Source organism: Balaenoptera ricei, chromosome 11 (assembly GCF_028023285.1).
Source record: "Balaenoptera ricei isolate mBalRic1 chromosome 11, mBalRic1.hap2, whole genome shotgun sequence".
NCBI classification, from domain to species: Eukaryota; Metazoa; Chordata; class Mammalia; order Artiodactyla; family Balaenopteridae; genus Balaenoptera; species Balaenoptera ricei.
The window spans coordinates 83215784-83243695 of record NC_082649.1 but is presented as its reverse complement, the minus strand read 5'-3'; the positions used below and the strand labels follow the sequence as shown (position 1 = coordinate 83243695).

The 27912-nt window shown below is 52.7% G+C and overlaps 1 protein-coding gene across 1 annotated transcript in view; it reads left to right on the top strand.

Moving 5' to 3' along the window:
- Nucleotides 1–27912, top strand: part of LRIG1 (leucine rich repeats and immunoglobulin like domains 1) — a 120311-nt gene that overhangs the window by 70514 nt on the left and 21885 nt on the right. The window contains exons 4-9 of the mRNA XM_059940149.1: nucleotides 9864–10001; nucleotides 12295–12438; nucleotides 13913–14056; nucleotides 16838–16981; nucleotides 19855–19998; nucleotides 22457–22537. Of these exons, the coding sequence (XP_059796132.1) occupies nucleotides 9864–10001; nucleotides 12295–12438; nucleotides 13913–14056; nucleotides 16838–16981; nucleotides 19855–19998; nucleotides 22457–22537 (795 nt within the window). The remainder of the gene's footprint in view (nucleotides 1–9863; nucleotides 10002–12294; nucleotides 12439–13912; nucleotides 14057–16837; nucleotides 16982–19854; nucleotides 19999–22456; nucleotides 22538–27912) is intronic.

The following is a 27912-nucleotide window of genomic DNA, read 5'->3' as shown; positions in this document are numbered from 1 at the left end:
CACCATTACAGTATCACACTGAATAGTTTCATTGCCCTAAAAAAAATCCCGTGTGCATCACCTATTCATTCCTTTCTCCTCCCAGACCCCTGCTAACCACTGATTTTCCTGCTGTCCCCACAGTTTTGCCCTTTTCCAGAAGGTCACGTATTTGGAATCATACAGTAGGTTGCCTTTTCTGATGAGCTTCTTTTGTTCAGCAACGTGCATTTCCTCAGGAGGTCTCGTTTTTGTCTTGTGCTTGTAGTTTGGATTGGATCCTGATGATCTGCAGTCCTTCATGGCTCGGGTCGCTCTCGACTTCACAGAACCATAGTGGCTGACTCTTGACTGTGCCTAAGTTTCTTCATTCCAGATCTCGGGCTTCCAGCTCGATGTGTATAAGCCAGTGGGTGGGAGAACCAAACGGGATGTGGTGCATCAAGGCGCCTTGGGGACCTCGGGTCCTCATCATATGGAGTTCATTGAAACGGTCCGTTGAAGACCCCAAGGGGAAAGTGACCCCAAAGGAAGTGAACGGGTCGGGAGGTCGGTTGACACAGCCCAGTCCTGCTTTTGGAGGGTCTGACCCCGCCTGGCGGAGGCTGTTTATCCCGCCACTGGGCCACTCTTGTTTTTTGTCCGATCTCCACCTGAATAAACAGATCCGGAACGTCATCTGCAGCCAGGCTGAGAATCGGGCCAAAATTCCCCAGGGAACTGGTGATTCACCAGCAGCGGGTGTGGGGAGAGGGAGTGAGCAAGAGACAGAAGGAGACCTGCTTATTCGGAGTCTCATTTCCTGTCCAGCAAATAACCCAGGCTGGGCCGTCCTTACGAGGCACTGGTTTCTTAGGGCAAATTATCGATTTATGCAATAGAACAGATGGTTTTGGTTTTCATTTTTAAGAAGATGAATGCAAAGCAGCCCTAGTGAGAGGGTGATGCTTTCAAGTGTCATTCTGAGAAGAGAACCTTTTCTTCAAGTTGGCCTAGGAAAGCTCTTCTGGATTCATGTGTTGTTTTTAAAATCGCCTTATCTTTATTTTCAAGATGCTTATGGGCATTGGTCCCAGTAACGGGCACATTCACAGTTTTCTTGCCAATTTGGGACTTAGAATTATTAATTCTCTTTTTTCCCTTGTTTGGTGCTTCTCAGGCCCCCCACTGATAATACAATTACTCTGTTTGACACCTGGACAAGATTAGATTGAGCTTTTTCATGCTCTGTGGTTCCAGGCTGTATTCCTAATGCTGTTTGTGGGGGAATGGTACAGGAAGGAGGGACGCACGGGGGCGGTGGCATCAGAGAATGTGGTTGAATGAGGCAGCATGAAATATGGCATTTGGATCAGATGACTTTTCAGATGCATTTCAACCCTGAAGGATTTGGTTAAAAGGAATGTACCGGTGTCTGCCGAGGCTGCCCATATGTGGGCTCCGTGACTGTGTACCAGCGCCACCCTAGACATCGATGCCTGCCCGAAATGCAGGCAAATATGCACCAAAAGATACGTGCAAAAGGCCATGTCCCTGTGCGTGGCTGTGGTTTTTGCAATAACCCAAACTGGAAATAACTCAGTGTCCATCAGCAGTAGAATGAAAAATAAATTGCCCTATGTTCCCTCAAGAGAAATACTACACAGTAATGAAAAAGACTTACGTCCTGCTAATGCAACAACATGGAAGAGTCTCATATGTGGAGTGAAAGTAGCCAGATACAGAAGAGTCTGTATGGAACGATTCCAGGTAGATAAAGCACAGCAACAGGCAAAATTAATCATAGGTGGTAGAAATAAAGGTTCCCTTGGGGAAGAATAAATGACAAGGAAAGTGGCAGGAGGGAGCCTGCTGGGATGTTGAAAATGTTCTGTATCTGTCATGTGGTTACACGGGTGCAGACATTTTGTAAAAATGCATTGAGCTCTACATTTATCATTTGTGCCCTTCTCAGTATACCTGTGATATTTCAGTAAAAACATTTGCGAACAAACAGAACAACTGTCCCCCTGCCCCGACCACATGGTCTGTTGGATAGTGCTGTTTTGCAACAAAAGAGAAATCGTCTTCTTGTGTGTCCTTGAAATGATTAATGTTTTTTAGCGCTTGCAATAATACAGTTGAACCCCCTTAGGTAAATGTCAGGGCTACTCGGATTATTAAATCATTAATACCGTGTACACACCTTCATCCTGATCATTTGGATGAGACCTTGGAGCACCTGCTGTGTGGGGCAGTGGGGTTAGGTGCGGTGGTGCAGAGACGTAGGAAGAATTCCAGGGCAGCACAGTGATGGGCCAGGTGCAAAGTGCTCTGGGTGCCCAGAGGCTGCAGGGTATGGAGTTTGATTAACCACGTCTGCCAGGGTCACTGTGGGGAATGGGGGGGTGGGGAGGGACGGGAATGGTGGCAGGTGTATTACATTTTTACCCCCATTTCTGGGCTAGATTGTGTGAAACTCTTTCTTAGCCAGAGGTTCAGATGAGGCAAGAGCTGTAATTTGAGTTTTGCTGATTATTAAAAGTTTGATGTTGAGGTAACATGATGGAAAACTTGCTGTATCTAGTAAGAGTCAACACTGCAGGAGTTGACCACGTGTACTGCTGTGAGTCACCCTACTTGTCTGGGAGAGCTGAGGGCACGCCTGCTTAGATATTAGGACTGGTGTGTTGGCCAGCTTCAGCGTGTTTCTTTCTGTCTCGTTGGAAGAACTAAAAAGAGTGAGGATGCACAGTGTGAATGTCTGTTCTCTGTAAGATCACCCTGTTTGCCAGCCTGCCTCCACTGGCCCCGGTCAGGAACCTGGATCATCTTCTGAGGAGCATAAGAATGATGTAAACTTAGGTTCCGTTTCACTTCCTGAAGGGGTAGGAAAGGCATCATTGGGAAGGATGGCGATTCGTGATGTCTGACCTGGGCCTTGGAGGGAGCATGGGAGGGTTCTCTCTGCTGCAGAGAGGTGTTTAGCCCCATTTTGCAGGTGGTTAAACCAGATTCAAAAAGAGTGATTTGCACACAGTTGGAAAGCTGCATCAGAGCTAGAATTAGAATCTGGGTCCCTGCCTCCCAGAAACCCAAACTGGTTGCTCTATGGTGTAGATCAGGGGCCAGATCTGGCTCACAGCTTGCTTTGGTAAAGAAAGCTTTATTGGAGTATAGCCACACTCGGCTCACATATTGTCTGCGGCTACTTGTACACCCCACCTTCAGGGTTGAGTTGTCATGACAGAGGCCAAATGACCCACAGAGCCTAAAATATTTAAAATCTGGCCCATTATAGAATCCATTGCTGACTCCTGGTGTAGACAGTAGGTGCATAATTTCAGCAACCAGCTGTAATCCACTTGACCCACCTTGACGCTGCTTCCGTTGATCCCCTCGCCCTTTCTTCCTGTTCTCTGTGACACGAGATCTTTTCCACCACTAACGGCACTACCTTGTAAACTATAGTGGAACAATCACTTATGATGAAAAGCTTTCAATGTTGGTTTCAAACGCCTCCGTGTGTTTTACTGTCTAATTTAACATCGACTCTGAAAATGTAGCCCAGTGGAGAGAGCTTATCTTTCCCGCTCTCTGCCTTTGAAGCCGGATTTTATTTGTGAAGCCTTTAACAGGTGTTGGTTTAATAGACTTCTGCCGTATTACGGTTTCTTCACCCCAGAGGACAGCCTGAGGGGTGCACCAACCCGGGGTGGAGGCACAGGCTGTATGATTTGGCCACCACCCCCCCCCCCCCCCCAGTCCCTGTCACCACAGAGTTGTTCTGATTCTGTTTGGTGGCAGAGAAAGGGCTGGACTGCTCCCGGATGAGACCAGTTAGAAGTGCTCCTCTAACACTGTCCTCTCCCCTGCCCTCTCCTCACTCTCCTTTTGTAGCCCTAAGGGCGTCCCTTTGCAGCTTGTCCTGCGCTGTTCTCTTCTTTCCGTCCAGAGCATCCATTGCTGTGAACCAGAGCTTCATCTGCCTTGTTTGCTCAGCTTGGCCCTCCACAGCTCTCTGCAGACTTGCCGCTCACGCAGGACTCTGGGAGGCTGGTACAAAAGCCGGCTTGGCTGAGGCCAATGACACAGACCAGTGTGAGCTGACCCGGGAATAGCCAGCCAGCATTCACATGTAGCCGAGCTCTGCTGAAGGCTTACGGATTGAATCTGGGGTAATGCACTTAAAATTCCGCCTGGAGAGCCTCTCGGATGGGCTGGCGAGTCCTGCTCCCCTGGGCTTGCACGCTGGCTCCTCTCGTGTCCCGGTTGTGTGACCGCAGGTGAAGTCCAGCAGAGCTCTGAGCCCCAGTGTCTTCAGCTGTAAAGATCATAATAGTACCTTCCTCATGAGATTGCTGTGTCTTTTCACGGAGCCTCCACCCTGGGCCTGCTGCTTAGAGGTGTGTTCAGTAGTTGGTCGGCTATTGTTAAAAAGAACTTGGACAAGGATTCAGAGGTTATAAAGATGAACGGGGGCCTTGAAAACTGGACAGTTAGTTACATTAAAGGAGTGACATAACCGCTCGTGTTGCACGTGGCATTAAAACATGGAGAGTTTTATGAAAGTGGGACACCTCTCAAGGAGGAGGAGGGAGGCTTCCCTGAATACTGGGTCTTTGAACCTTGATGGACAGGTGTCCTGAGGGGATGTCCCTGGTGGGGTAGGGTTTGGTGGGCTGGGGTCAGGGGCGTGGGCCAGAGTCCCACTTGCTACAGGAGTGAGAAGGAGGATGTAATCTAGCTGGCTGGGGACCCATCAGATCTCTAGGCCCCCTGAAACCTGCAGAAGCTTCAATCTGGGATTTAATTTGAAGCACAGCTCCCCAAATAGCCCAGCCTCTCAGTGGTGGGGGTTTTGACACCCTCCAGCTGGAGCAGGCTCGTTTCATGCATGAAGCTAAGAGTGAGAGCTCTGAGTCAGCCCTTTGTTCCCAAGAAGGAGTCAGGCCTGCCTGTTTGCGCTGAAGTGTGGGGAGGACTAGGAACCATTCATTCCTTCTTTTTCCAGAGCACCTGCTGCAAACTAGATCCTGAGCTTCGCTCTCAGGATACAGATGTGTATCTGATATCAGAGCTAATAAAAACAAGAACCCATTTTATTGAGTACCTGCTTCACGTCAGGTCACATCAGCCCACGGGGCCTGGGAACTTCACACCACCTTTATAGCGGTTCACACCTGTAAGTGGTATAATGGGGATTTGAACTCAGGCAGGGCCATGCTCTTGGCATGTTCTTCAATGCTATGCCATGTTCCAGCCCATGAAGAACTCATGGCCTTGGGTGGAATTGCCATGGTCCCCAGAGACATCTAACAAGGTGTGATTCTTGCTCTAGTGAGAGAAGGGAGATAGAGCTGTGTGGTCAGCTTTCCTGAATGGGAGGAATTCAGGAAGAGTTTGATCAGGGTGCTGGGCTAGAGTCTAGAGCAGAGAGACCAGACCTGGAGGGAGAAGGTGATGTGCATTCTTTGAGCCCCAAGAAGCTCTGAAGCCACTGTGGGCTAGATCATTTGTCTCTGAGCAGTGCTGCCACAGGGCAGTTGGCAAACTCTTTCCTTCATGTTTCCTGATTAAACTCATCTGCTTGCATGGGTTTTCTTCTACTTAAATGTTGATGAGCCCCAAATCTGTGTCTAGGCTCAGCCTTTCTGAATTCAACCTGTATTCATTCTTTGTGATTCCTTTAACAGTTATTTATTGAGGACCTCCTATGTGCCTCACCCTATTCCAGTGGTTGGAGACACAACAGTGGTCAAAACAAACAAACATCTCTGCTCTCATGGAGCCACATCCTGGTGGGAGAGAAGATGTTAAGGTAGAAATAAGCAAAATACTGGATGTATTAGATGATAATTAGAGATACTGAGAGAAATAAAGCAGGCAAGAGAGTGGAAAGTGTGACAGTGGGGGTGGGGGAGGGAGGAGGGAGAAATGGTAGGGGGAGGGAGGCTTGTAGTCTTAGAGACTGTGGCCAGGGACCCCTCATTGAGAAGGTGACATGTGAAAACAGATGGGAAGGAAGGAAGGGCATGGGACCTGTGGCTCTCTGGGGGAAGAGCATTCATTCCAAGCAATGGGAAAGGCAAGTGCAAAGGTCGTGAGTCAGGAGTTGGCCTGCCGTGTCTGAGGGCCAGTGTGTGGGGCAGAGTACAAGGCGGAAGAGCAGGAAGTGAAGCAGCAAGGCGAGTGCGTGGCAGATCACATGGGCCTCAGAGGCCATCGTAAGGACTTCGTCCTGAGTGAGACAGGAAAGCCATCATTTGAGTTTTAGGCAAACAAGTCCTGTGAACTGGCTGATTTTTGCTTTGTTTTGTTTTTAAATTGTAGTAAAATACACATTACATGAAATTTACCATCTTAATCATTTTTTAAGTATACAGTTCAGTAGTGTTAAGTACACTCGTGTTGTGTAATCAATTTCCAGAGCTTTCTCCATCTTGGAAAATGAAAACTCCAAACTTATTAAACAACTCCCCACTCCCCCTCCCCACAGCCCCTGGCAACCGTCGCTCTACGTTTTGTCTCAATGAATTTGACTACTCTAGGTACTCATGGAAGTGGAGTCATAGGGTATTTTCACTTAACGCAGTGTCCTCAAGATTCATCCATGTCATAGCGTGTGTCAGAACTTCCTTTCTAAGGCTGAATGATAGTCCTTTGTATGTGTACCTCTGTCATGTTTGTCCGTCCATCCATCCATCCGTCCATCCATCTATCCATCCATCCATCCATCCATCCATCCATCCATCCATCCATTGGGTTGCTTCACCTTTTGGCTACTGTGATTAATGCTGCTATGAACATGGGTGTACAAATAACTCTTTGAGATCTGCTTACATTTCTTTTGGATGAACACCCAGAAGCAGAATTGCTGGGTCACACGCTGGTAATTCTGTGCCTAATTTTTCGAAGAACTACCACACCATTTTCCTCAGCAGCTGCGCCAGGATTCCAGTTTCTCCACATCCTCTCCCCCACATACCATTCCAGAGTTTGTTTGTTTTTTTAATAGTAGCCATGCTGTGGGCGTGAGGTGCTATCTCATTGCATTTCCCTAATGCTTAGTGATGTTGAGCGTCTCCTCATGTGCTCTTTCGCCATTTATCTTCTTTGGAGAAATGTCTATCAAGTCCTTTGCACGTTTTTTGATTGAGTCGTTTGGGTTTTTCGTGTTGTTGTTGTTGTTGTTGAGTTGTAGTTCCTGTGTATTCTAGATGCTCACTCCTCATCAGACAGGTGATTTGCAGATGTTTTCTCCCATTCTGTGAGATGTCCTGACAGGATCTCTATGGTTGCTGGCTTGAGAACAGGCCATAAGGGCAAGGATGGAAGGTCTCGCCAGTCGCCTGGTTACCTTAGCATTTCTGAACTAGAAAATTGAGGATCACCATTCTCTGCGCCCCCATCTGTCGTCTCCAGGTCCTGTGGACCCCTCTCTTCTTCTTCTCTTGTGTCTGTCTCTCTGTTGCCGCCACCTCTCACCTGGTCCCCTGGGACATAGATGCCCTACTCCTCAGGGCATCTGCGAGGGCTTGCCTGCTGTGGTCCCCCTGCCTCTGCCCTGCCCGTCTCCTGCCAGCATGCACATCCCACCCTCCGGAGCTGGCCCCGGCAGCCTCTTCCGGCAGAATCCTCCCCAGCTCCGCTCTCCCTCCCGGCAGGTCTCATCCATCCTCGCTCCCACGCTCCGTTGTTTCTCATCTCCATGGCTGCCTCTTCTGCTCAACAGGGACCTCTTCCCAGTGTGTGAAAGAGACCCGTCTTCATCACAGCATCCTTCCTCCAGCCTGGGCCTGGCACAGAGCAGGGGCCCAGAACGTGTTTGATTCAGTGAATAAATACACAGACGAGAAAGAAGAAGGAAGGTGTAAGATGAAAGAGCCAGAGGAGAGGACGGGGTGGAGGGGCAGTGGGAGAAGTGGGCGGGGGCTCACAGCTGTCCCGTGGTCCCTTGAACTGTGTATGGTCCCTCTTTGTGTGACTTGGGGCCAGCGGCGCCCCTTCCCTTCTTTCCTCAGACCTTCTTTTCCCGGCTCCCTGGTACTGCATTCAGAGTTCCTGGATGAGGCTCAGCTCTATTCCCTTTATTTCTTGTTCTTTTTTCCCATACTTTACATAATAAAGGTCTTCTTTTCTATTCTTTTTTTCTTTTTCTTTTGGAGTCAGAAAACTGAAGAGACTATCTTTATTAAGAACTTAATAAAGAACTCAAAGGAAGTAGTTTGGGACACATGGAGGGAAAAGGGGCCTCTCATTCTGGCGTGACTTTGCTGTGTGTAAAGGAGCTGTACCCTTGTAAATGGATTTTTGGGTTCAGGGCCTGGGAGAGAGGGGAAGAAAACAAAGGCGTCGGCGAGAAGCCCCAGAGCTTCTGGGAAAGAGGGCCTTGTTTATGCCTGTTGGAAACGATTTGGTCAAGTGTTTGTTTAAGAGAGATGCCACTTGGTTAGCGACGCCTGGCTCACTTGTATCGTGTTCAAGAATGCTTTGATTGGCTGGAGACCCCAATACTGTTTACTCAGAAACTGGCCGGAGTGAGAGGCTGGAGCCCAGAGGCCCAGCGCTACCACTGCACAGATTCTGAAATATCTGAGTATTGGGATCGGGGCCGTGGTGGTTTGAATCTGCCAGGCAGAGCGAAACCCACATGGGGGCCACCTGCTGCCTGCAGCCTTGGCAGCTATCGAATTTCTCCTGATTAATAAATACTGGTTGGCGGGTTAAGACTGTGGGATTTTTTTAGAAAGAGGGTTAAAGGACAAATAAGTCTTGGAGGGAGATAAACATTGAACACTTAACGTGAACATCTGCCAGACGCAGCAGTGTGGTTCAGGTGGGATCATCCTTGAAGTAAAGGGTGTGGCCCCATCTTCCAGATGAGGAAACTGAGGAGCAGAGCTATCAAGAGTGTGGAGTTGGGGCTTCCCTGGTGGCGCAGTGGTTGAGAATCTGCCTGCCAATGCAGGGGACACGGGTTCGAGCCCTGGTCTGGGAAGATCCCACATGCCGCGGAGCATCTAAGCCCGTGAGCCACAACTACTGAGCCTGCGCGTCTGGAGCCTGTGCTCCGCAACAAGAGGCCGCGACAGTGAGAGGCCCGCGCACCGCGATGAAGAGTGGCCCCCGCTTGCCGCAACTAGAGAAAGCCCTCGCACAGAAACGAAGACCCAACACAGCCATAAATAAATAAATTTAAAAAAAGAGTGTGGAGTTGGAGGTGCAGGGGATTCGATTCCAGTTAGGCCCAGCACTGAGTTCCTGTGTCCCTTATTAGGTTGTCAGGATTTTGCAATCTTTTTTTCATCCCTTGTGCCTGTCGCCACGCCTGGTACATGGCAGGTGTCGGTAAAATGTGAGGTATGTGATGATGCGTTCAGTTGGATGAAACTGAACTCTGGGCTCTGGTGCCTGCATTCTTGTAAGTGATGGGCTTGGACTAGGTTCTGAAGATTCTAGATGCGAGCCGCATCAGAAGCTGGCTGGTTGCACTGGGCACATCCTTTGTGGGAAGGTGTACCCATAAGATCTGAGCGCTGATCATGCCAGGCTGCTCTCCACACGTCCGAAATATCACCCCTGTGTTCCTGTCCTTGGGGAGAGTAGCCTGGCTTAGAACTTGGGCAGACAAACTTGTCACAGACAAAGAATTTGATATTGTCTAGCTCCCGGCCTGCAGGTAAGAACTTGATGGAAAGAAGGATGGGAGATGTCATTTAAGTGTGCCGCAACTAAGACCCGACGCAGCCAAATAATTTTAAAAAAAAAAAGGAGTGTCATAGCGTTTTTAATTTTCTGAAATTGCAAAGCAGCTAGGGAAAAAAATGTCTGGAAGAAGGGTTAAGGAAAATAGTTTCTTTGCAAAATGACATGCTGGACTCACCTTCCTTTGTGTGTCTTAGGCAACACAATAGGATTCGCAGCGTGGAGGGGAGTCAGCTGAAGGCTTACGTTTCCTTGGAGGTGCTGGATCTCAGCTCCAACAACATCACAGAGATCCGGAGCACCTGCTTCCCGCACGGACTGCCCATAAAGGAGCTGTAAGTGCCTTGGGTCTGCCGGCAGCCCTCAGGTCTGGACGCAGGCGGACGTTCCCTCCTCTCCTCCAACGTGACCCGGCTGAGTCGGTGGGATGGGCACACACCTCCCTTGTCTTCCCGCAGCAGGGCAGGGGGCAGGAGACCCAGGTCCGTCGTCCTCTGGTAGCCCATTCATAGAGCATCTCCAAGTCCAGTGGCGTTATTCTGACTGTAGAGGTGGCTGAGGAAGCCTGAGGCGGGGAGATGTTCAGTAGCCTCACAGACTGACCATTTAAGAGCAAACTCTAGGCCTGAAATACGTGGCTGTGTTGACCACAAAGCCTGTTTCCTTTCTCCTTCACTGGGCTGCCTCCCGCGAAAGCTTAGAACAGAGGTTCGGGGGTACTTAGATGAGTGACATCGGAGCGAAACCTCTCTGTAGAGATTCAACCAGCCAGTGCCCGTGCATCCTCTGAGTTCTCTTGACCTTCTCCATCTCTTCGTTGGTCTGTTTCTCTTCTGCCCATCCTACTGCCCCATCTCACAGCCCGCCAATTGGCAGACAGAAGAAAAACAGTCAAAGCCTATTTAACCCACCGCTTATTGGTAGGAAAATGTTGCTTTGGGGAAGAAACTGAAAACTCAGGCTAAAAAGGCATGTTCAGGTGACAGGTGAGTCCCCATCCCCTGCATTATTCGTGAGCACTTTGGAGGATTGTTCGTGAGGTTGGCTTTAGGGGTCGTTGCGACCCATGTGTTCAGAGACCAAGGCCAGGCACGCAGATTTTTTGCGATCCCCGAGGAGAGGAGCGGTTTCCTTCTTAGGCTGCATCGAAGTGCCAGAGTTGGAAAAAGGAGGCCTCGGCCAATCCTTCAGCCGATGTGGCAGTGCTCAGCCCTCACTGAGGGCTTTTGAAAGGTGTCCCGCTGCCACCTGGCACTGACTTGTTTGGGACAAAGAAACCACCAATGCTAAACTGAATTGCAGTGACCTTCTCTCTCTCTCTGCCTAAAAGCAGGGGATGTTGTACTTTGGCAGATGCTGACCGGTATATCTTCATCACACAGACTCTTCTTCTTTAATCTAGAGTGTTAAGAACAAACAGTCCAGTTCTGTTTGCACAGAATCCTCATGTGCTCTGTCCTGGGCCGCTGCCTGATGGAGGCGAAGCATGCCTTCTTCCATTCTGTTCTCTAATGTAGAAAATTCTCGCTGGTCTTTTTCTTTTTTGCTTAAGCCACGAAAAGCACCATTGGTCTAGGGAAGGTAGAAGGAAAAGTGTTGGGGATAACTTCTCATAGGAAAGACCAAACTGCTTCCCCCTTTTCTCTCCTTTTTTCCCCTTACTTGATGTAATTTACATACAACAGAATGCACAGACCTTAGCTGCCCCGTGCGCTGCGTTTTGAGGGGAGGTGCCCCTTACACATGTAATCCTGTAGGTGGACGTCCCATGCAACTATTGCTTGTTTTTTAAAGGGATTCCATGCAGACCCCTTAAAAAATTTTTTTTTTCATTGAGATACAGTTGATTTTATAGTATTATATAAGTTTCAGGTGTACAGCCTAGTGATTCAGAATTTTTATAGATTATAGTCCATTTATAGTTGTTATAAACTATTGGGTATATTCTGTGATGTACAGTATATCCTTGCAGCTTATTTATTTTATTCCTAGTAGTTTGTACCTCTTAATCCCCTACCTCTGTCTTGCCCCTCTCCCCTCCCCTCTCCCCACTGGTAACCACTCATGCAGATCTCTCTAACTAGAATGTTTCTTTGACACATTTAAAATTATTAAAATGAATTGGTTTATGCACATTTACACGTCATACAATGAGACCCACTTCAAAATTAAGGGCTGGTTTCTCCAAATTATGACATCCACTCTGACCTTGCTTCGCAGTGGACTTTCTGCTGCCTGAGGCTCTTCTCACCGACCTTGAACCCTAACCCTTGGGTAGTGGGTGCGAGGAGGGGCTCCTGCAGCGGCCCGGCTGGGGTGCGAGGATGGCTGGGGTGGAGGTAACTGACTTCCCTCCCACCTTCCTGGGGGTAAACCCCTCTGGCCACAAGCAGAGCGAGCTCTGGGCTCAAACAAGGCTCCTGTCGAGCCTGACAAGGATGGTCCTGACACCTGAGGCTGGGGGTAGAGGTGGGCCTTGCAGCCTCGGGATGACAGGTGTCTCGTTGGAAACCCATCCTTCTGGGTGTGTTTTAGCTCGTTTTCCTAACTCAGGCAGGCCTGGTGTCTGTAACAGAATGAGGAAGGCCTCCTACTGACCACTGCATTTTCTCTTATGAATCATTCCAGCAACCTGGCGAGCAACCGGCTCAGCAGCCTGGAGTCGGGAGCATTTGATGGTCTGTCACGGTCGCTGCTAACGCTTCGGCTGAGCAAGAACAGGATCACCCAGCTTCCTGTGAAGGCATTCAAGTTACCCCGGCTGACACAACTGTGAGTGCAGAGCCCTGCACTTTAATTAAGCTTAGCCACGCTGCATGGAGGCCAAATGTCCCCCAGCACCTCGATCCAAATGCACCCCCTTCCCCGCTGCCCCTCGGTCAGGCTCTGCATCAACTACCGGGGATGCGGAGCCTAATGAACGCAAATTAGAAGCTGGGTCTGGTGCCTGCGGGCCGCCCCAGGTTGCCGAGAGAAGATCCACCGAGGACGTACATGTCTGTCCTCGTCGGCACTTTCCAAAATGCAGTGAGGAATCCTGCTGCCTGGCTGATCCTGGCTAATGCTTAGACTGTGGGCGTGGGGTTCCTTATTTATCTCCGAGGTTTTTGTGTTTTTTTAAGGCACCCAGATAATCTGTGCTGTGGACATTACAGAGTCCGGCACTGCTTGGGCAGTTTGAGAGGAAGTCAGTGTAGCCAGAGGTAGGAAGCAGGAGATGGGTCACCATCTTCATCTCCTTGATCTCATAAGGTAGTTAATTTTTTTTTTAAATGAAAGGGTGTAATTGTTTACTTTTTTGACCAGCACGGCTGAGTGCCCTCCTAGAATGGTCCAGGGTTTGGAGTCAAGAGAACCTCTCTTTACCAGAACCTGATGGACTGTTTGTTCCCTGGTTTTTTTTTGTTTGCCGGTGTCCTTTTTTTGTATCAGAAGAGTGTTACCTCAGGAAAACAAGCTGATAATGGATGTTTGGTTTAAGCAGAACAACACAGCTGTTCACGGCCAGGTGTGGCGGCAAGACGGGGTGTGCCCCACCCTGCTCCCTGCTGTGCTCCCCCCGCTCCGACACCCCTGGGCGGTGGGGCCCGGCCGTGCGCTCTGTGGTGCTGGAGAAGCTCTCTGGATGCTCAGGACCGTATGTGGGTCATGAGACACTGCAGAAGTATTGGGGGAAACCCAAGGGCTTTCTGGTCAGGCTGTGCTCTCCCTCCCTTGAGTATTACCGATGGAGCCAGTTCACCGAGGCTTCATCACACGGGGGCTGGAAGCCCGTGTGTACGCTTCGCAGCGTGCCAGATGGCCACTCCTGAGTGCAGTCACTTCTCTCCATCAGTAGAGGCCTGAAGAGTGCCTCGGTGGGAAATGTCGTCGCCGTTTGATACCCAGTGGTTAGATTTTTCCTGGGTTGAGGCATCTGGTGTGGGTTTCTGCTGCTGAGTTAAGAGACAGCTCACCTAAGACGTTCACCTCCTGAGTCATACCCCCTCCTCACTGCAGAGTATGGGTGCTTGGGGAGGAAATGGGAGCACTCGCTCATTCAGGGGTGTGGTGGGACCGGCTTCTGGGAGCTCTGGGCCCCCCCTTTCACCAGTTAGCAATGGCCCGTCAGTGTCTGCATGCACGTGGGCGTGCACGTCTGTGGTACGTCTCGGCTTCCCAGGATTGTCTCTGGGGACCGCGTGGTGATGGTCGTAGGCGGGGCGTGGGTAGGGGACGCTCTGAACCGCTGGCTTCGTCTCTTTAGGGACCTCAATCGGAATCGGATTCGGCTCATCGAGGGCCTGACGTTCCAAGGGCTCGACAGTTTGGAGGTGCTGAGGCTCCAGCGAAACAACATCAGCAAGCTGACGGACGGCGCCTTCTGGGGGCTGGCCAGGATGCAGGCGCTGTGAGTGCGGGCCAGGCGCCGGGATTCTTGCAGGCGCTGAGGGATCATTTAGGACCTCGGCCGGACCCAGCCCCTGCCCTTTGGGACTTCAGCTGAGCGCCACTCAGGGTCTTTGGGGACTTCGCCAAACCTCAGGGTGTTTTTCTTGCAGGTTAAGAAAATCTCTTGGGGGGAGTTTCATTGGATTCAGTGAAGTGAGTTGGTTCGTGAGGATGGAAGCGGGGGCTGTTTTGCTGGGGCTGCTTCGCCTCCCCGTTTCCCCTCCCCTTGTTAACCCAACACAAGTCCATGTGCCCCACGCACAGTGAGGCCAAACAATACCAAAACATCGGAGTTTGGAGCAGAGAAAGGTTTATTGCGGGGCCATGCAAGGAGACGGATGGCTCGTGCCCCCAAAACCCCGAACTCCCCAGAGGGTTTCAGCAAAGCATTTTTAAAGGCCAGGTGAGGCAGGGGCGTGGCTGGTTGGTGCAGACTTCTTGGTGTAGGAATCCTTTGTTCCGATGTTCCTATAAACCTCCAACAAGACAAATGTTAGTCGCTGTTCTGCAACTTTTTATCTCTGTGTGAATAGAACAGTGTTAACACCTTTAAAGGTCAGAGCCTTGAGAATGGGCTACCCTGTATATTTCATGCTACAGGCAAGATTCTTAACTGGAAGCAAAAGCAATAGAAGGCGAAGGTTAAAGTGAAAGAAACATCTAACATGGAGTCAGATTTGTTCTTCCCTGTTAGACCCCCACCCTGCCGCCTTGGCGGACAGTGGGCTCCCTTCCCACATCCTCTCCTGTCTCCCACACGCCACAGGAAGTTCCCTCTCTCCTCACTTTGGGTTTGACCATCTTTCTTGATGTGCAGGTGGGCCAAAAATGTATAGTTCATCCTGAGAGATTTATTTATGTTCTGTGAACTAATCAAGCCACTCGCTGCAGATGTTCCACTTTTATCGAGGGAGCACTTGCTCCAGCCAGATGTGGACAATCACGGGGCTTGCCTGCCTGTGGAGGGATGGAAAAGCATCTGGAGAAGGGCAGACGAGGCAGTTACCAAGCTTCAGTTTTTCAACATTTTTATTTATTTATTTTTAATCAAAAGAAACGTATACTCATAGCTGAGCAAAATCAAATTGTAAAGAAAAGTAGTTGTTGCCCCCCACCAACCCCGGCTGCCATTCTCTCTTTCCCCCAGTTCCACCCCCATGAGGCAGGCAGTCACTTCCAATCATTCTCCTTTTGGGGTTTTCTATTTGTAGTTTTGCTGGTGGTTACTTCCAAGTTAATACACTTATACCACTATCTTGATGTGTCGCCGTGAGATTTCTTGCTTTATGGTCAATGATTTAACTTGCTCAGGACACCCCCATGCCCTTCCAATCTCTACACGTTACATCACTCCGTTTATGCCTTTTATCAGTTACCTTTGCAACTGATACAGAAAAGAAAAACTCCAGGTCCAGTTCCGTTATCAGGAATCCGTCCTCATTATCAGGAGAATCTCTCGATATGCACACCATCACACACACACGCACACACACACACACACACACACACTTTGTAAAATGACATCCTTAGCACTGCTGTTTTGCTTCTCCCTCTCTTTGTTGTTCACCTTTGCGTGGCTCTGCCTCTGTTTTTACATAGTCGAGGACCCTTTTCCTTTACATTCTTAAAACTGTCATTTTGGACTTTGGAACCCAGGTGGTCGCGAGCTGGGAGGGCCGGGAGTCAGAATTCTCAGAACAACATGGAGTCCTTAGTATGTGACATTTGGGTTTTACGTTGAACAAATTCATACCAGTTGGGGGGTGAAGAAAGAGTTGCCTTAGAGGTTATTTATAAATTAAGGGCTGGCCTTTTGAGCAGAGGCAGAAAAAGGACGATGGATAAAAGTGAAACCTGGTTGCCTGAAGCCCTTGTACTACTGAGCGTGGAGCAGCATTTGAAGTAGTAGCTGCTGTTCAGGAGGCCAGTCCTGTGGCGCGGAGTTGTCTGTGGCCGGGCTGTGCGGCGTCGGGAAGCAGGATGGTAGAAACGTCCCTGCCGAGTTTCGCAGGAGCTCAGTTCTCAGCACGATGCTGAGTTGCTGACCTGCGTTCCCTTCCTTCTCAGCACGGCCCTGTGGAGTCGATACTTCTCGGGTATCTCCACTTTATGGTTGTTCAGGCTCCTTCAGTCAGCCAGGTGGCAAAATTGAGAATTAAATCCCAGTAGTTTGACCCCAGAGCTCAAACCGTGTTTCGTGGTGCAGTGGTCCAGAGCCCAGGCTTGGTTAGCGAGGCCCGGGTTTGAATTCTGGCCCCTCACTACTGGCTGAGCTGGGAATGAGCGTTAGACAGGTTACCTAGCTTCTCCCGGCCTCAGTCTCCTCATCTGCAAGATGGGGATGATGATGAGCGCTTCCTCCTCATCTCTCTCCTGTCTCTTCCTGGAGGGGGCTTTGCCTTCTGCTCGGAGCTCCTCTGCCCGTGTGAGTGCTGGTTCGCTTGTACTCGGCTGATAAGGTTGCTTCTAGGAGCTTCCCCTTGGCCTCTGAGCTCTCTCAGTCGGCCTGGGTCCTCACCGCCATCTGCATTGCTTTGCCTGTCTTCTCCTGCCCCCCAGACAGGTGTGCACACACACACGTACACACACACGTAGGTGCACACCCCCCCCTCACCAGTCTCTCCAGCAGTGCTGTCGGATCCTGGCTGATGCCGGAGAGCCACCCCTTCGCCGTGGGTTGGGTGGGTGCGTGAGCCCCCGGGGGTCCACGCTCACCCCGCGCACGTGGCCGTCATTGCAGGCACCTGGAGTACAACAGCCTGGCGGAGGTGAACAGCGGCTCACTGTACGGCCTCACGGCCCTGCACCAGCTCCACCTCGGCAACAACTCCATCTCCCGGATCCACCGCGACGGCTGGGGCTTCTGCCAGAAGCTGCACGAGCTGTGAGTGTCCCATTCTGGCTCCGCAGGTGTTTTGTGGACACGGCCCGGAGGTGACTCCTCCAGAGCCCGGGGAGCTCTGGGCCGCGCATCCCACGGCACGGCGGGCTTGGGGGTTCGGGGGCCTGTTGCGGAGGGAGGAAAGAGCCCCCAGCAGGCAGGCCCGGAACGGGACCCCGAGGCCCCGCAGATCGCAGTCACTGGGGCCTGACTCCCAGCTCATCTCTATTCTTCGCCCCACTTCACATTAGCAGGGGCTGCTGTCGAAGGGTGGCTGTTCTGAGAGCCGCTGTCTACGAACGGCTACACCACGTAACACGTGCTTCTCTCACGAGAGGGGCTCCGGGCAGACCTCGGCGATACTGCATGTTCGGTTCCAGACCACCTCAGTAAAGCAAGTCACACACTTTTTGGCTTCCCAGTGCATAGAAAAGTGTCTTTATGCTATACTGTAGTCTGTTAAGTGTGCAGCAGCATTATGTCTTAAAAAATGATGTACAGATCTTAATTAAAAAATACTTCACTGCTAGAAAATGCTATCCATCATCTGACTACACAGGGTTGCCAAAACCTTCAATTTGTTAAAAAAAAAAAAAAAAAGCAATATCTACAAAGCACAATATAGCAAAGCACACTAAAACGAGGTGTGCCCGTATTGGGGCTCAAACACAGAAAGGACAGTGAACCCGAGAGACGGCGACACACTGACCGTGGGAGAGTTTCTACGTGCACGTAGTTTCTGTCGTGTGGTTTCTGTCGTCCTTCCCCTGACAAGTGGCCCAGGCACCTGGCTCCTTCCGCTCCCCAGCTTTGGGTCCCTTGGCCTGGTAGCGAGGCTCCCGCGCTGATGGGAATGTGTGCTTATACTTCACGTAAAGAGATTTCCCCCACGGGGCTCCAGGCTGGGACTGGGATCCCCTGAGCTGGCACCCAGGGTCCCTGACACCCGCAGTGACAGGCTCTCTCCTGGGTGGGGAGGGGCTGGGGCCTGGGCTATCCTGCCATGTCCTGGTGGGTCGTTGATCATGAAAGCAGCATTTCCTGGGACTTGGTGGACACAGTCATGTCCCTTTGTTTTAATCCCATGTCTAGAAGATTGGGGTTTTTGGAGGAAAAAAAGTACCTCCTCGACATGGTTTTCATCTCAATTTAATATGTTCAAGGTTGTTCAATTCTGGTGTAGTCCAATATGTTTATTTTTTTTTAAGAGAGTTTGGGTGGGTTTTCTTTTTTCTAGGCTTGACTGTAGGAGGAAACTCACCCACTGAAGTGAATGATCACAAGTGCCAAGCCTGTCTTTCTTGTCTGTCTCTTGCCTTCAGCAGGCAAACTTAAGGGGATGTTTAAACCTAGTGCTGAGTCTTGCAGCTAGTGTTTTTATCTATTTGCCCACATTTTCCCCCTCCCCCAGCCCCCTTCCTCCTTCCCCACCCACCCCACTCTGACCTGGAGTTTATATTTCAGTGAGTCCATCGTTACCTAATGCAAAAATCAATAGTCGCACCTCTTTCCAGTGGCTGGCTTTCCTTAGAGAGAGAGAGGGAGAGTGTGTGTGTGTGCGTGTGTGTGTGCGTGCGCTAACCCTTTGGGTTTAGCCTCCTGACCCTTGCAGGCAGTGCACCTGCACGGTATTCTCACGTGGAATGGGATGGCTCCTGAAAGACTCCTCCCTCAGGCCCTGACCCTGCTAGGGAACTCCCAGGACCCATGGTTTTCCGCTGTCAGGCCTGGGAGCCACAGGGAAGCAGGAGAGGTCTTCTCAGCCCCCGGAGCCCCTGTACTTGCAGAGGGTGTGTGCGCCCTGGTGCTGAGGCAGCGGTGAGGGGCACACTCCCTGTGCCCCCCTCCGGCTGCCTTCTGTGCCCTTCCAAAGGGGCAGAGAAGGTCACGGGAGTGTCCCCTGACCAGCCTAGCATTTTGCCCGACACCCAGGTAACCTTGGAGCCAGATTTAGAGTTGCTCTCCACGTGTGTGTCCCGCCCCTCCTTTCAACTAAATTCTTTAATTGCAGGTGAGGATGTAATTTTGATCTCCTGCCAGGTCTCTGCAACTGACAGGCACTATGACTTATTTTTCCAGGAGAGAAAAACTGTCACTCCCTGCTACCTTTAAAAACTTGCTAATCTTATCCGAATTTATTTTCCTTCCTCCTGCCCCAGCCCAGAGATTCCATTTTTTGAGGATAGATGACTAATATACTTAAGTACCCAACCCAGGGCTATGTCAGAGATGCAGAGACTGTGCTGGGAGGAAAGAAAGATTGATTCGGATGCTCAGGGAAGGTGTGTGACTGGGGATGTGTTCCTTACCTGCTTACGGTAGGGGGATCACGCTAAGAGGCTGGCTTGGGTGAGGGCAAGGTAGCCCGGATGGGAGACTCTGGTCCCCCCGGGTGCTGCCCAGGTGAGGCCTGCAGTTCAGTGAGGAAGGCTTGTTCCAAGCAGTGGCTGGTGGTGCCCTCTGCTGGCCAATGTTGGCAGGCTGTCCGGCTCCCTTGCTCACTATGAGAACCCGCTGGCGTCCTGTCCAGAGTCTCAGGCCACAGCCGTGAGAGATCTGTCATGGCCTGAATCAGGACCAGCCATGGACACCAGGTGCACGCAGGGGTTGGAGCCTTGTGGTTCTTTGTCGTACAACCCTGTGCTGTGTAGTGCTCACAGTTTACAGACCTCCTTCCAGGAGTCCAATGTATGGCTATCAAGCCCTGGTGGGTTTCTAGCTGTGAGACCGTTTTGCCCTCGGGATCCTTGTGGGCGTATCCCTTCCCACTGGGACCTAGGTGACTGGCCGACCATGGCTGTACGTTCGGGAGAGGAGAGGGAGGGCGATGCCGTGCAACCTGACTGTGATGTTTGCTTTCCCCTCCCCTTCCCCAGGATTCTGTCCTTCAATAATCTGACCCGGCTGGACGAGGAGAGCCTGGCTGACCTGACTAGCCTGAGCATCCTACGCCTCAGCCACAATGCCATCAGTCACATTGCGGAAGGCGCCTTCCGGGGACTCAAAAGCCTGCGTGTCTTGTACGTCTTTCCCCGTTGGGTTGGTGGGAGAGCAGGATAGAGCACACCAGCTGCTTTGCTGCATTCCCTTCTCATTGGTCTCGAGTCAGAATTAGATACAAAGCTGAGCTGTGATGTGTGCCAGAGTCTCAGAGTCTCATGTGATAAATCGAAAAAGAGCCAGTTGAGCAGAAAAGTGTCCCTCCTTCCCCCCCCCGGCGTGGTGCCTAGAGTGGTGACGACTCAAAAAAAAACTGTCATCACCACGCACTGGTTCCTGCAGTGCGCTTGGCGGGACGTGGCGTCCGGCTGTGGGAAAGGTTCCCCAGGCTGCGCGCTGCCGCCCCCAGATAGCAGCCCTGGGGCCGTCTTTCCCTTCCTGAGCCTTCCCGCTGACTTCCATGTTTCAGTCCTGAGGATTTTTATCTGAGCCAGGGCAATCCTGAGGCTCGTGTCTTGGGCTGGCATCTCAACTTCTTCAGCATATAGCCTGCATCCAGGACGCCCGTTTCCAGAAGAGGTGATGAGGGAATCCTGTGTCTCTCCCGGGGCCTTTTTAGGGTCATTTAACACAATGGAGATGACCATGTCATTTCCCTCTAAGTTCCCCGTGAGGTGGAGGGAGTTGCCAGAAGTTGCTGCAGGGTGCTTTTCTGGGACTTAAAATTTTCTGGGCTTTTCTGGGCTTTCGAGAACTTCCAGGCAACAGAACAACCAACCATACGGGGGGGGGGGGGGGGCGGGGTGGGAGCGGCGTCTGGATTTCAACAGGCAGTGGCCGTGGGGTCTGAGGCCTCCCTCCCAGCTGTGCCCCCTGCAGAAAGAGCGGCCTATTCCGGCATGACGGGGAGGAAGGCCTTTGCACTTGCGCTTGGCAGAGACGGCAGAGACGGCCTTCATGCCAGGCCGTCGTGGAGGAGCGAGAAAGAGCCCGGGCGCCAGGCTGTTCAAGCCGAGGTCAGCCTCGGAGCCATGGCAGTGCTGAATGACAAGGCCGGGACGTTCAGACTGAGGAGGCCAGAGAAATGAGAAAAACTTTGGCAGCCGGGGCTCGGAGCAGGGAGGCAGGCACACAGAGCAGCAGCCCCGGGTCCCGGGTGTTTCAGGACCAAGATAATGGGAGGAACCTGATGAAAGGGGGAGGCCCTTCCAGCCTCAGGATCTCGGCTCTGAGCTTCCGGTTGTAAAGTAAAGGTCAGGATGAGCATTTCACTCCAAGGTCCGAGCTCCCCTCCCCGCGGGCGCTCACGGGAGCCGAGCAGCACCCTTTCTGGTCCTGGCCCGCGTCTGCTGGGGCTCGGGAGGGGGAGGTGTGGCCGACCGCGTGGAAAGTTGGGGAGGGCCAACCCAGGGCAGCACGGGGGCCTGGTCGCCGGGTGGGGTGTCTTGCCCGGTGTGGTGACCTGCCCTTGGAAGCTGGGGGAGGAAGCTGAGTCATTGGCCTTGTGATTTGCGTTGCTGGCGGAGACTGGGCCGAAAAGTTGGCCTCGTCCTCTGGTCTTGGCAATTGGGTCACAAGTCTGACTCAGCACCCAGATGTCGTCCCTGGCTGGGAGTCAGCACCTGTGCAGGCCCTGGGGGGAGACAGGGGCTCTGGGCGCCAAACCCACTGGGGAGGGCCCGGTGCCGGGGCCTCTTTCTTCCCTGTCCTTTCCTCCATGTGCCTTCTGCAGTTTCTCGGTCAAGTCCGGGAAAGGGACCCTGGTTGGGGTGAAAGCAGATGGGAACCTTAGGGAACCTTTCGGACTCATTCTCAGAGCAGTGGCCAGAGGTCCGCTCTTTGGGGGCAGAATCCAAAGCAGGCTTTCCCCTGTGCCGTCTACACCCCTTCCCCTGGGGCCTGGCGTTTGCCCACTGGGGAGCAAGCAGCACACGCAGCTGCGAAGCTGCCACTCCAAGGCCTGTGTCAGCTTTGTGGGGAGGCTGAGAAAGGCAGTTCTCGTGGCAGGGTGGCTCAGTGGTCACGCCCCTAATCTTTTTTTTTAAATTTGATTTATTTATTTATTTATTATTTTTGGCTGCGTTGGGTCTTCGTTGCTGCACGCGGGCTTTCTCTAGTTGGGGCGAGCAGGGGCTACTCTTCGTTGTGGTGCGCGGGCTTCTCGTTGCAGTGGCTTCTCTTGTTGCAGAGCACGGGCTCTAGGTGCGCGGGCTTCAGTAGTTGTGGCACGTGGTCTCAGTAGTTGTGGCTCACGGGCTCTAGAGCGTAGGTTCAGTAGCTGCGGCGCACGGCCTTAGTTGCTCCGTGGCACGTGGGATCTTCCCGGACCAGGGCTCGTACCCGTGTCCCCTGTATAGGTAGGCGGACTCTCAACCACTGCGCCACCAGGGAAGCCCACGCCTCTAATCTTAACTGGATGTTCCGTTTGGGCACCTAGAACTCACCGAGATGTTTCGAGCTTCAAAGTGGCAGAATGGGTGTGAGTCTCTCTTCCTTTCACAGACTGAATGGTGAGCTTTCTGTCTGTCTCCTCCCCAGGGACCTGGACCACAACGAGATTTCGGGGACAATCGAGGACACCAGTGGTGCTTTCACAGGGCTTGACAGCCTCAGCAAGCTGTGAGTATCTGGGCGTTGGAAGATCCGTGGGGCTGGTGCACGGAGACGGCTCCACGGGCCCCCACACCCTTCGTTCTGCGCCCGCCCCTGGGAGCGTTGGCACGTTTATTCTCTTTTGTTTGGGAAGGAAAGTCTGAATAGGGGGGCAGAAGACATCCCACCTTCTCCCTGACCCGCCACCTCATCGCTGCCCTGGGTGTTGGTTTCTTTGGGGCTAGAGAGCTGGTGTTTGGAGGCCCGTTGGGTCTTTTCTCCCGTTCAATTCTTGACTGATGTGAAAACAGCCAACTTTTTTGTTGTTCTTTGCTCAAAGGAGTCTTCCCTCTTACTGAATTTCTAGAAATTCTAAACGTCTAAAGCTAAGTAACTCTTGATGGTTTTGAGTCTTCGGGCAGTCTTTTTGTTGTCAATCATAATCTTAAACGGAAACAATCATTACCATACAGTAGCTGTTTTTTATTCAAGGTTTCCGGTGTTTGGGGTTTGTTTTTCTAAGCTCCTAGAATTTGTGAGGCGTGTGTGTGTGTGTCACGTCTGACTGTCTCAGGAGGCCGGGCTGTGTTACGCATCCTTTCTGCTGTAGTTGAGAAAACAGAGGGGAAGGGATTTTGCCCAAGATCACACAGCCGGTGGGCGGCAGGGCTGGGACTCGCCTGTGTGGCCCCGAAGCCTTGTGCCTCTCCTCGTCCTACCCTCTTTCTGCATCTCCCCAGCACTCTCTACAGATGCCTCCCAAGGAACATATAGGCATGGGGCTGGGGGCTATTATCACTGTTCACTAGCTGCTGGGGGGGAGGGTTTGGAGGAGGACAAGACAGAAGACGGTCCCCGCTCCGTCTCCCCCAGCCTGTTGTGGTGACGGTGAGCCGAGCAGAGCACGAGGGTAAAGTAAATATTTTGAAAGCAGCAGTGGAGGGCGAGGCTCCGGGAAAGCCTGTGGTGGGAGGGTCTTTCTGTAGAGTTAACGTTTCTAATTTGTTTTGAAAAGTGGGGTTTTTCACGCTTTTGATAGTCTGGGAGTTGTAAGTGTCAGCTGTTTTGGCTCTCTGAGGATTCGTTCTCTTCTTGAGGCTCCTGCGTTCTGATAGTGGGTCACAAATGCCTGTCAGCCTTCTTTTTCTCCCCTAAAAAAGCTCCTTTCTCCCCCACCTCCTGGGTCCTTTACCCAGCAGGCTTGGGAAGAGCCAGGACAGCACGACGGGATGGGACAGAGGCCTGTCACTGACCAGAGGAGCCCCAAGCTCGGGATGCAGCTGCGGGGATGGCGGGGCCGGGGTGCTGGGCACCTGAGCAGCCATTGAACACAAGCCTTCTCTGCGGGGCCTGTCCCTGCGGTGGAACCTGGAGCCTGTTCTTGGGTGTCACGGCTTCCAGGAGGCTCTTCCCTGCCAGCTGGGGGCGGTGACCCTTGAGGGCACTAGGGCTTCCAGTTCTGCAAAAGCTCTCCGCTGTCTGTAGCCTAGAGCCGCCTTCCTAATCGCCTGCTGTCTGTTCCCCAGCATGTTCTCCTACTTTGACCCACTGGACTAGGGTGACAGTCCTGTGTAAAGTCCCAAGAAGGCAGCACGAGTGCCTGTAACCCTCGCTTGCACTGAGCTGCTTGACGTGGGTGTTTGGAAGCAGTGGGTTAACGGTGACCTGTAAAATACAGTGTCCAGTCTCCTCCCACCCAGCCCCACTCATCAGGATCTTGGGCCTGGAGGCTCTTGTATCCTTTTCCAAAAAAAAAACGGAGAGATGCACACAACTGGGGGAAATCGGGACCATAACAATAGTTCCTTAATATGATTAAATATATGCGGTCATTTACTTAGGTGGCATGGTATTGTGGTTATATTGCAAAAGATTAAAAAAAGAATCCTCTTCTTGGATAAAAAAAGAAAACTATGTGATAGATATTCCCAGTGGTCCAGCCGGGGTTGGGAATGAGGAGTGGGCAGAGATGAAACAGGATTGGCACCATCAGATGATGGTCGTAGCTGTGTGGCGGGCACATGGGGCTCACGACACCCTCCCGTCTGCCTACGAGGGTGTGTGAAATCTTCCGCTTTAAAAAGGGGAAAAGGAAGGCCCGCGCTTTCCTGTGATCCGGGTGCACAGCTCCGGTTAGAAAGCACTGTGAGCGCGCCACGGAGACCCTTCCTGCCTCGTGGGGTGTGCCGGGCCCTTGGGGACGCCGGGCTTCTGGTTCTGCATAAACCAGCCTGTGTGCAGCCTGGAGCCGCCTTCCTAACTGCTAACGGTGTTGAGTCAACGTTTGTTGAATGAAGCGGGGAGGAACCCGTGCTGCTTTGGTCTCCCCAGAGCAATGCCTGACGCTCTGCGGCGTGGCCGTGGCACCGAGAGGCCCTGTTTGAGCGGCCTGGTGGTGAGTCTGTTGGACCCATTAGAAGTGGGGGGGCTCACGCCAGCCGAGGAGGGCCGTCCCTCTAGAGCCGCCGGCGGGCCCGGCCGTGGAAGCAGCTGAGGGGCGGAGGTCAGAGACCTCCCTCAGAAGGGAAGGTGGACACGCTGGCTGGCCTGCACTCCCTTAGCTGAGGACCCGGGGTCCTCCCTGCCGTGCCCGAGGCCAGCGCGAAACTAAAACGTCTTCCGGGAAAGGAACAAGTGAGCAGCAGAGCCATAAAAGGCTTCCGTCTGTGAAGCCTGCCCTGCCCTTCATTTTTCCAGCTGCTGAACACAGCCACTTGGGATGGTTCCTCAATCCTGAGCTTCCTGGCAGGGCGTTATTACACTCACCCACCCGACGCCCCTCCTTCCAGAATGTTTATGGAACACCTGCTGGGAGCCCGCCGAGCTCATAGCACGTGAGGAGGGGAGGCAGGGTCTCTGGAGCACAGGTCAGCCGCAGAGGGGAGGGTTCGGTCACTTGCGGACGACGAGGAGGCAGGTGCCGCCCCGTGGTTCCAGCTCTCTCCAGGGCATTCCTGGGGGCAGGGGGCCGAGTGCCACAGCAGTAGCCTCTGCCCTTCAACCTTCCTGGGGTGAAGGCGGCAAGAGGCGGAAGGGCCTTGGCTGGGTTGGCAGGGATGGGGGAGAGGCTTTGACAGGGGATCCCCAGGGTCGCTGCCTGCTCCAGGTCGGTGGCGCGGGGGACGTGGGGCCGGCTCTGCCTTCCGGGGAGCCGTCGATCGGGTGCGCCACGTCTCCGCTGCCCACCAGCACGTGGCACAGAGGCACGGGGACACGCCTGGCCCACAGCCCCAGCTCTCCCGTCCGCACACAGCGGCCTTTCACCGGAACCACAGTCTGCTAGCCGAGCCCCGGCCCCCACCCACAGACGCCTGCTGGGGAATGTGAGGGCCTACTGTAATCCACCAACAGGCTGATGAGCCCCTGAATAATCGAGCATTTGAGAGTTTGTTTTATTGCTATTGTCGCCGTTAGAAGTAACAGCCTGCCCTCATGGTAGGAGAGGCCAACGTGACTAATATTTAACGGGTGACAGAAAGCACAGCTTTTTTTCCTGGATCTCGTTTACGGAAGATTTCACTAAACAGTTCAATACCTTTTACTAGGACCTGGAGCCCGCAGCGGCTGGGCCTGGGGGATCTGAGTGGGTGAGAGGTTGGCAGCGCTCTCAGGAGCGCCGGGCTGCGGTGCCCTGCGGGCTGCCGCTGGCTGGACCCGCTCTGCGGTGCGGTCGTGGAAACGCTTTCAGCATGAGGTTGCTCTCACACCCATGCAGACTGCCGCCCAGAGGAGGAGAAGGCAAAGGGGTCTCTGGCCGTGGTGCTCCTTGACCCTCCGGAGGCAGGGCACAGAGCTGCTCTGTCTGAGGGCCGAGCCCAGAGTTGCCAGGGCGGCTGCATCAGCAGAGGACCCGGGGGGCGCGTCAGCCCCGTGGTCCAGCTGCCTCCCGAGTCCCCCGGCGAGGGCTGGGTTCTCTGTGTGTGCGTGATCCCATCTCCCGGAGGCGGCCTCCTGGTCCTTGTCTGCCGGGCCCCAGGAGCCTTTGGCACTTGGGTGGAAGCCCGGGGCCTGCGTGGCAGGCAGTGCCAGGCTGTTCTGCCATCTTTGGTTTTCTTCAAGGCTCGCATTTCTTTTCTTTCCTCTTTTCAGGGAGGGCTGTGTGCTTGCTGTTTTCCCTTGTGGGTCCCATCTTAACGAAGGTCTGAAGACAGATCTGGTCTTTAGTCGAGATCTTTCCCCTGATTCTCGGTGGGTTCTAGACAAGGAATTCCCCCTCCTGGTGAGGGGCTGAGCCGGCCTGCCTTTCTCTAAGGCTTTCTCCTGACCACCTGCCCTTGGTGCCTAGGAGTCCCTGTCCCACACCTGCGGTTCTGAGACCTCCCAGGAGCTGGCTCCCAGCAGCCCATGTCCTTCTTAACCTACCCTTTGGGGAGTCCCGGTGGACACCACAGTCAAAGAGCCCCGTACTTGTCAGCATTACCTCAGGTGTTCGCTGGCAGAATTTCCTGAGCCAGCAGCAGTTAGAGGAAACGCCTTGGTGGGCTCTCATCAGAGCATCTGATAACGAGGAGGGAAAACTGGAACCTTGATGCTTTTCATTCCCAATGTCCAGCCACTCTAGGTGCCACCCCTACCCTAAGTCCAGACACAGACTTCCCTTTGGATGACACAGCCCGTGGAAGAAGCATCCATTTCTTCCACGTGTACTGCAGGGGCCAGACTTGGGTTTCTGAGAAAACTCTTGACAGTCACTGCTGAGATTGTGACTGGAATTCTCTGGCAGCGAGACCCCCCTTCTCATGGGTAGATGGTCCAGGTACTACAGGCATTAGATAGCCTTGGGGGCTGACCGTTGAGGACCTGTCTATCTAGGATTTAATAACCTCGGGCCGTTGGCATCATTTAAAACCCGGGCTCTTGCTGAAGAGCCGAGGGGCCTTCTCGCAGGCAGGGGTGCAGCGCACTATGGCCGCATCCTGGCTGCCAGCGTGTGCCCCAGAGCTGGGGGGCCATCTCAATAGGTACCCACTGTCCTGTCCTCCTCCTGCCTCCTCTGGGAACCTTTATCCCCAGAAGGCAGTTTTCAGAAGTGGGTGGTAGTTTTTAATTCCAAGAATTTTCCTCCTGACTCTGCTTCCTCTCGCTGGAGCAGTGATGAGTTCTCTCTCCCCTGTGGGACTATGGCTACACTCCCCCCAGGGTGGTCCTTAGAGAGAGAGAGAGCCCGGGCTGGACAAGGTGATTTCCACTTAACACTGCAAGGGGCCTTTTTGGCGAGACAGTGCATGCAATTCCTACCTGTCATCACTGTTAAATTCTAATAAAGATAAAAGTATTTCATTTCAGAAGGGGGAGGGCCCGCATACCTCAAATGCATAATCTCGGCACAGGTCAGATTTCCACCTGCCTCTCCCTGGACAGACTTATCAGATAGCACCACCCTAATTGTGTGTTCTCTTTCT